General features: G+C 46.0%; 1 protein-coding gene across 1 annotated transcript; it reads left to right on the plus strand.

Moving 5' to 3' along the window:
• Nucleotides 1-186: 186 nt before the first annotated feature.
• On the plus strand, nucleotides 187-6,871 carry JR316_0008067 (E3 ubiquitin-protein ligase UPL3; the record flags this gene model as incomplete). Its single annotated transcript, XM_047893783.1, has 17 exons — nucleotides 187-542; nucleotides 608-811; nucleotides 863-1,700; nucleotides 1,761-2,424; nucleotides 2,477-2,916; nucleotides 2,975-3,548; nucleotides 3,606-3,773; nucleotides 3,825-4,460; nucleotides 4,510-4,833; nucleotides 4,893-5,145; nucleotides 5,198-5,683; nucleotides 5,739-5,883; nucleotides 5,935-6,012; nucleotides 6,063-6,152; nucleotides 6,205-6,418; nucleotides 6,475-6,624; nucleotides 6,675-6,871. 17 exons carry the CDS (start codon nucleotides 187-189, stop codon nucleotides 6,869-6,871), a joined length of 5,817 nt encoding a protein of 1,938 aa, XP_047747098.1.
• Nucleotides 6,872-7,415: the final 544 nt, after the last annotated feature.

Raw genomic sequence — 7,415 nt, forward strand, 5'->3', positions numbered from 1 at the left:
TAAATATTATGACTTGGATCGCTGATTTCACGCCACCTGCTTATATAAGTGGCTCAACGATTGCTTTAGGGCGTTTCGCGGTCTGACCTGCTCTTGCTTTCCTACATACACTCGTCACATTTTCTGTGTTTCCAACCTTGTTATATACGCTCAGAATCCGGATCGATGGCTGGGGGCATGTACTAAATGGATTTACGACCAATCCAACATCAAGAAGCCACAAGCAGCTCTAGTGCATCTACCACCCATCCTAGCCACAACCAAGACTCATTTTCAAACACGAACTCAGAAAGCAAACCAGTACGCTCTAGCGCAAGAGTGAAAGCTGCAAAGAACAAAGCTCAAATATCAGCCCAGACCAAAGAGTTTACTTCTATTTCCGAGCAAGGCCCCAGAGCATCTTCATCTATCCCCTCTGAAACCATCTCTACACGCAACACACGCGCAAGTCCTGCCAAACCGAATCGTTCCCGTGAAAGCAACTCCAGTAAAGGAAAGGGAAAGGAGGTTTCTCAAGAATCATCTTCTCGCAGCACTAAACGGTAAGCGCTTTCTACACTTCGTTTACAATATGACACGGCGGTCTGATATTTAATCACTTGGTTAGTCATCGTCGGAACCCCACATCTACGACAGCGCCTCTTACCATCAACGAACCAATTCGCGATACAAAGGGAAAGAAACGTGCTGCGCCTGAAACTGACGACGAAGATTTAACTGCTCCTTCTACCAAACGCATCCGAACATCAGGATATTCTCTCAGATCAAACACATCTTCTGCCAATCCCGCTGATATGCCACGGAAAGCGCGGTTTGTTATATATCACGTCAACCTTTTGTCTAGCTGCTGACGCTACCTTAGAACATCCACCTCCAAAGGGAAAGCTGCATTGAAATCAAAGATGGCAGTTGCAAGCTCGTCTCGCCTCGAAACCGAAGATGTTGAAATGCTAGATCCAGATTATACCAACAGCAAGCATGGAGACTCATCGGATCTCGATGAATCGATGGAAGAGAAGCACGACATTGAAGGCCAACACGCTGAAGGCGACCAGGATGTAGGCATTGAGGAAGCTAAAGATGATGACGAGGATGAGGACGAGGATGAGGACGAGGATGGCGAAGGTGGACACGATGACGAAGCCAGGGTGTCTTCTAGTGACGCAGGTCCCATTCCAGGTGGAATGGATGAAGCAACAGCTTTGGCCATTTTTGGTGATTACCGCCAATTTGGGTCCTACATGATGTCTCTGTCATCGCGTTTGAAGACCATGCTGAATAACATCAAGCCCACTGCGGATCCTACTACCAGGCTTGTTACTCTTCAAGAGTTGAGCGAACTCCTGAGCATCAGTACTGAAGATACCTTGGCCGGATCTTTCCAGGTTGAACAATTTGTTAGGGAATTGGTCAAAATTTTAGGAGGTCGCGGTGCGGATGAAGATGAAGAAGAGGACGAGGATCCTCCAGAACGCGACGAAGACGCTGCTCTTGCAGCAGCGCTCGCTATGAGCTCAGGAGGCACATATCAAGGCGACGATAACCTTGAGGCACAACTTCTTGCTTGCAGGTGCTTGGCAAACCTCATGGAGGCTCTGCCGGGTGTGGCCCACACCGTCGTTTACCATGGCGCCATCCCTGTTCTTTGCAGCAAACTCATTGAGATTGATTATATTGACCTGGCAGAGCAGACTTTGAGTGTAAGCGATTTTATTCTTGTTGGTATATGCAAAAATCTCTTATCTACATATATCATGTAGACTTTGGAAAAAATTTCGGAAGAATTCCCAAGTTCCATTGTACGGGAGGGTGGCTTAGCTGCTTTACTTACCTATGTGGACTTTTTCCCCATAGCATCACAAAGGACAGCTTTGCAGGCTGCATCTAATTGTTGCCGGAATGTGTCATCGGAACATTTCCCTATGATTCGTGGTGTTTGGCCAAACATTCGTAACTGTCTTGCATATTCCGACCAGCGCCTAGTAGAATATGCTTGCCTTTGCGTCATCCGAATTGTCGACTCTTATCACCGTTCATCCGTGGAAAATCTGGAATCTTTGATTGATTCAGAACTCATTCGAGCAGTAAATCAACTTCTCCTCCCGGCTGGGGGGTCGCCTTTGATTGCTTCAAATACGTACACCCTTTTGCTGCGAGCATTAGCGACATCTGCAAAGGCTAGCGCTAAGATAACAGTCGCATTGCTTGAAGCAGATATAGTTGATACTTTATACCAGATTTTGACCGGAGTTTTGCCATCAGCCTCTCTAAACCATCTTGACCAAGGAGGCGCAGCAGGTGGACAAGGATTAGGAGGTGGATTGGCCGATATGACGGTCATGGAGAATTTGGCTCATAGACCGAAAGAACAGGTGGAAGAAGCTCTTAGTCTCATCTCTGAGCTATTACCCCCTTTACCAAAAGGTAAGCTTTATTCTCCATAAAATACAAAATTCATGCGCTGATCATTAAGCAGACGGTGTCTTCGATCACAAAGCATATACTGAGAAATCCCTTGCGAAACTTGTGAAGGCGAAAGCCAAGGCAGAGAGAGCAGCAGCCCGCCTCGTAACCCAAGCTCAAACGCCCACAGGTGCCCCCGCAACACTTTCATCCACACCTGGTTCCGCCGTACCTACAGATGATGCTTCTCCTGTACCAGGTTCTTCTGAAGTCCCTGTACAAGAGCCCGAAGAAAATAGAGAGACTTCAGCTGCTCTACCCGGCATAGATGTTGCTCCAGATCGAACAGACATGTTGCGGAGCAAACCTGCAGTAGTTGGCAGATTTATGCAGCTCCTTGTCCCGATCTTAGTTGACGTCTATGCTGCAAGCGTGATCACACCAGTTAGGATTAAAACATTGACCGGATTACTCAAGGCCGTCAGCTTCCTTGATGCAGATGGCTTAAAACCTGTTTTAATGGCAAGTTGCAATTTTTATTATTTTGATCATACTGTTGATTTTTTTATAGTTTGTTCCTGTGGCTAGTTTTGCATCCTCCATTTTGTCCTCCAAAGACCACCCTTCCCTTGTTATTGGAGCTCTTCAGCTCGTTGACCTATTGTTGGGAAAGCTGCCTTCGCTTTATAAGCCAACATTTCACAGGGAAGGTGTTTTTCACGAAATTGAGACTTTGGCCGAGCGTACCCTTACAACGTCTAAAGCAAAAGCAAAGGATGCTCCGGAATCTGGTGACGATGCAGCTAGTTCATCCAATGCTCCACCGGCGAGTATCCCTGGATTCAAAAAGTTGTCGTCAACGTCCTTAGATCCAGAAGATGCTATCACTCTAAGAGCCAGGGTTATCCAATTCAAGTATCTGGCTGATAAGCAAGACATTGATGAGGACGGGGCATTTCAAAGTTTGCGTAACGTCGTTGTTAGGCTTTCTGCTCCCAATTCATCGGATCAAGAATATTCTGAAGCCCTTTGGGAACTTGCTGATCTGTTTGCATCCCCCCATACATCTGTCTCAAGTTTTGAGCTACTTCAGAGCGGAGTTGTCGATGGCCTTTTGCTTTTTGCTACGGATGAAAATCGTTCTGGTATGCACTACTTTTACATGACCTTGTTCTTTTCTAATCGTATATCATCTGCACCAGTGAGTTTGCAACGGCGGAGGGAGATCCTGCTAGATGCGTTCTCAAGTCGGAAAGTCAAGAATCTCACCGCCAACCAAACACCATTTGCAACCTTAGTCAAGAAATTACAAGAAAGCTTCACCAGGATGGAATCGTTTGAAGTCATTACTGTAGCACAAAATAGTGATGGTGAGCTACCTATTTTACTTCAATTAACATCCAACCTGACTAGTTCACTAGATTCCAAACGAAGCTCGCCATCCTTGCTCGCCAGGCAACTTCGATTACGACTGGTAGCAGGAGATGAATCCGATATCCCTAAGAGTCTACACAACATTGTCGTCTCCATTCATGCTATTGCCACTTTCCAGGCCTTGCATGACTACCTTCGGCCCCGCGTGGCAGGCCATCCTACTGGCGTTTCCGCAATGTTATCAGCGCTTGCCGCATCAGGATATACTGGGATACCCAAGCTTCCGGGAGATGATAAACCAGTCCTTAGTGCAGCTGCAGAATCGAGTTCTGCTACTGTGCCATCTACCTCGGGTGTTCAGCGTCGTCGCAGCCAACGCTTGGCCAAGCAGGGTACAAACTCGGCGCCTTCAGACAATGCCATTTCTGGACCTGAAGAGGGCGTTGCTGCCACAACAGAAAATGCTGTATCAACACTTTCGGAGATCAAGTCTCCTGTCACGGATCCTACATCTTCATCCCTTCCAGTTGACCCTGCGCCCAGTGAGACGGTCGTCGAATCGGAGCAACTTCATGCAGAATTTACAGATGACGAAGATGAAATTGATGCAGATGTCTTTGAAGATGAAGTCGATTCCGAAAACCCCATGTCAGAGAAGACCATCACTTTGTCTGTGGTTGAAGGTATGGCATTGATCTGACCTTTTGTCCCAATTCTAATACAACTACACAGAGGGTGGTAAAGTAGAGGCCCAAACGCCAGAAGGTACAAGAGTTGCAACTCCTAATGCCGCCAAAGAAAGTCTATCGGGGATGACTAGGAATAGTATCTCAACTCGAGGTTCATACGCCGCTGCCCTGAAAGCCAAACCTACCGACTGGCACCTGGAATTCTCCATGGATGACCACATCTTGCCTTTGGATTTGACCATTTATGGAGCGATCCATCAACACGAAATGAGAAAGAAAACAGGAGCAACTCCCCTCAATATGATTTGGCAAGGGGTATATACAATTAAGTTTAAGAAAGTCTCTGGTCCCGCTCCAACTCCTGAAGGTAGGTTCACCCATAAAAAGCTTCTTTTTCTTCTATTTCTCACTGACTGATGCGTGTAGCTCGTGCAGAAAACCCAGACTTCGCAAACAAGAATCGGTCATCTTCGAGCCCTAGTCTTTCTTCTCTCCCCGAAGATGCACCACACACGAAAATTCTCAGACTCCTACGCATGCTTTGTCACCTAAATACTATCGAGGCTGAGCGGGCGACATTCCCCGCAGACAAGCGAAACCTCCCTGATTCTTCATTTGTCAACAACAAGCTGACAGCCAAACTTACACGGCAATTAGAGGAGCCAATGATTGTTGCCAGGTTTGTTTTGCATCTATTTTCATTTTGATTCACCCTGACACGTTTTTACTAGTTCCTGTCTTCCTGATTGGGCTTTGGATTTGCCTCAGCATTTCCCTTTCTTGTTCCCATTCGCCACTCGCTACAACTTCCTTCAATCTACATCATTTGGCTATGCTCGCTTAATCCTGAAATGGCAGAGTCAACAAAACCGAGGTCAGGATTCATCGAGAAGAGATGATGGGATAGGTTTCCTAGGACGTTTGCAACGTCAAAAAGTCCGCATATCTCGAAAACATATCCTCGAATCCGCGGTAAAGGTCTTTGAGTTGTATGGGTCCTCTTCATCTATACTCGAAGTTGAATATTTTGAAGAAGTTGGAACTGGTCTGGGACCGACCCTCGAATTTTACTCTCTGGTATCAAAGGAGTTTGCTCGGAAGGATTTGAAGCTCTGGAGAGACGCAGATAGCTTTGGATCCGGCGTCTACGTTGTTCATCCAAATGGTCTTTATCCTGCGCCCTTGAGCCGTGAAGACATACTTAACGATGGTGGACAGTGAGTGCTTTTGATTGGACCTATGTTTAACTGATCCAATCCAATGAATTTTTAGAAAACGAACTCATATCCTGCGAGTGATTGGCCAGTTTGTTGCCAAAGCAATGTTGGACTCTCGAATAATCGATCTGTCGTTCAATAAAGTATTTTTGAAACTTGTATTGGGTGAAGAGGTTCCACTCACCATCGCGACACTCAAAGTAAGCTCTTGATGTCATATTCACAGATGCTTTACTTATCGCTTACCTCAGCTTGTCGATCCTGACCTTGCTAACTCGCTTGCCAAAGTGCAAAGCCTGGCTGCTGAAAGCAATGCCATGAAAGGCAAAGTGAGTATAAATTTAAGGTAGATAATAGTTCTTACTGACATAATTTTCAGCTTGCGCAAAAAGTGGCACAAATTGAGCAAGTAACCGTGGAAGATCTGGCTTTGGACTTCACTATGCCTGGTTATGATATTGAATTGAGGGTGAGACCTTACTTTTAGATGTGGGGAACCAAGCCTAATCAACTCTTAAAAGCCGGGTGGTCGCAATATACTGGTAACATCTGAAAACGTCAGCGAATATGTCGCGGAGGTTCTCGATGCCATACTCGGGAAGGGTGCTGCTATTCAAGCGAAAGCTTTCAGGGATGGTTTTTCCAAGGTTTTCCCAATTACCGACCTTCGCGCATTTTCTGCAGATGAGCTCGTTATGCTTTTTGGTAATTCCGAAGAGGATTGGAGTGTAGAAAGTATGTTTGGTTTCGCTCAACCTTTTCATCGCATACTCATAAATTCATTTAATCAGCACTTTCCGAGGCCTTGAAAGCTGACCACGGCTTCAATGTAGACAGCCGCGCCATCCGCGACCTTGTGGAAATCATGTCGGAATATGATCCCAGCACACGGCGTGCTTATCTTCAGTTCATCACTGGAAGCCCCAAACTTCCGATTGGCGGTGCGTGTTGATACTATACCTATTCCTTCTAGTTGACCAATCCGATCCAGGTTTCCGAGGCCTAAACCCACCGCTTACTGTGGTTCGCAAACCTCATGAAGCTCCGCTGACTGCAGACGATTATTTGCCCAGTGTCATGACCTGCGTGAACTACCTGAAGCTACCGGAGTATAGCACCAAGTCGGTCATGAAGGAGAAACTCAAGACAGCAATGTTGGAAGGAGTAGGAAGCTTCCATCTTTCTTAACTCTATACGTAAGACCCACACCCCCATTCAAGCTTTGTGTATTTCTTGTCGTTAGTTCATTTTTGAATGTAGAACACATCACTCACTCGTACTTAGCCTATAACACTTTCTGCATCACACAATCTCTAAACAATTGTAAATTTTTAATATCTGGTATCCGGGTCTGATATGCCCAGTCCCTTATAAGGATGACATAATAAATTGCTCTGTCATGCACCTCCGACTCGGAATTCCACCACTCGAGTTGGCCAGCTCTATTCATTTGCTTGTTCTTCCCAAGACCCTCGTAAAATTCCATGTCGAAGCACCATCCAGGTATATTGTGTTACCTTTTGCAATGAGATTGAACTTTCATTTTCCTAGATTTGATAATGTGCCGTAGGCAACCTGGCGTTGGTGGGTGTACAGCAATAAGTTAACCTGGTTTGCATATATCTAATTCTCTCAAACCGCAGCGATAGGGCGTCTTTGTGAAAAGGACGACGGCAAATGGTACGTTAACCTTGGACAGTAACGTGTTAAGGTTGTCACTGATTTTCGCCCT

This window comes from Psilocybe cubensis, chromosome 7 (genome assembly GCF_017499595.1).
Source record: "Psilocybe cubensis strain MGC-MH-2018 chromosome 7, whole genome shotgun sequence".
Classification (NCBI taxonomy): Eukaryota; Fungi; Basidiomycota; class Agaricomycetes; order Agaricales; family Agrocybaceae; genus Psilocybe; species Psilocybe cubensis.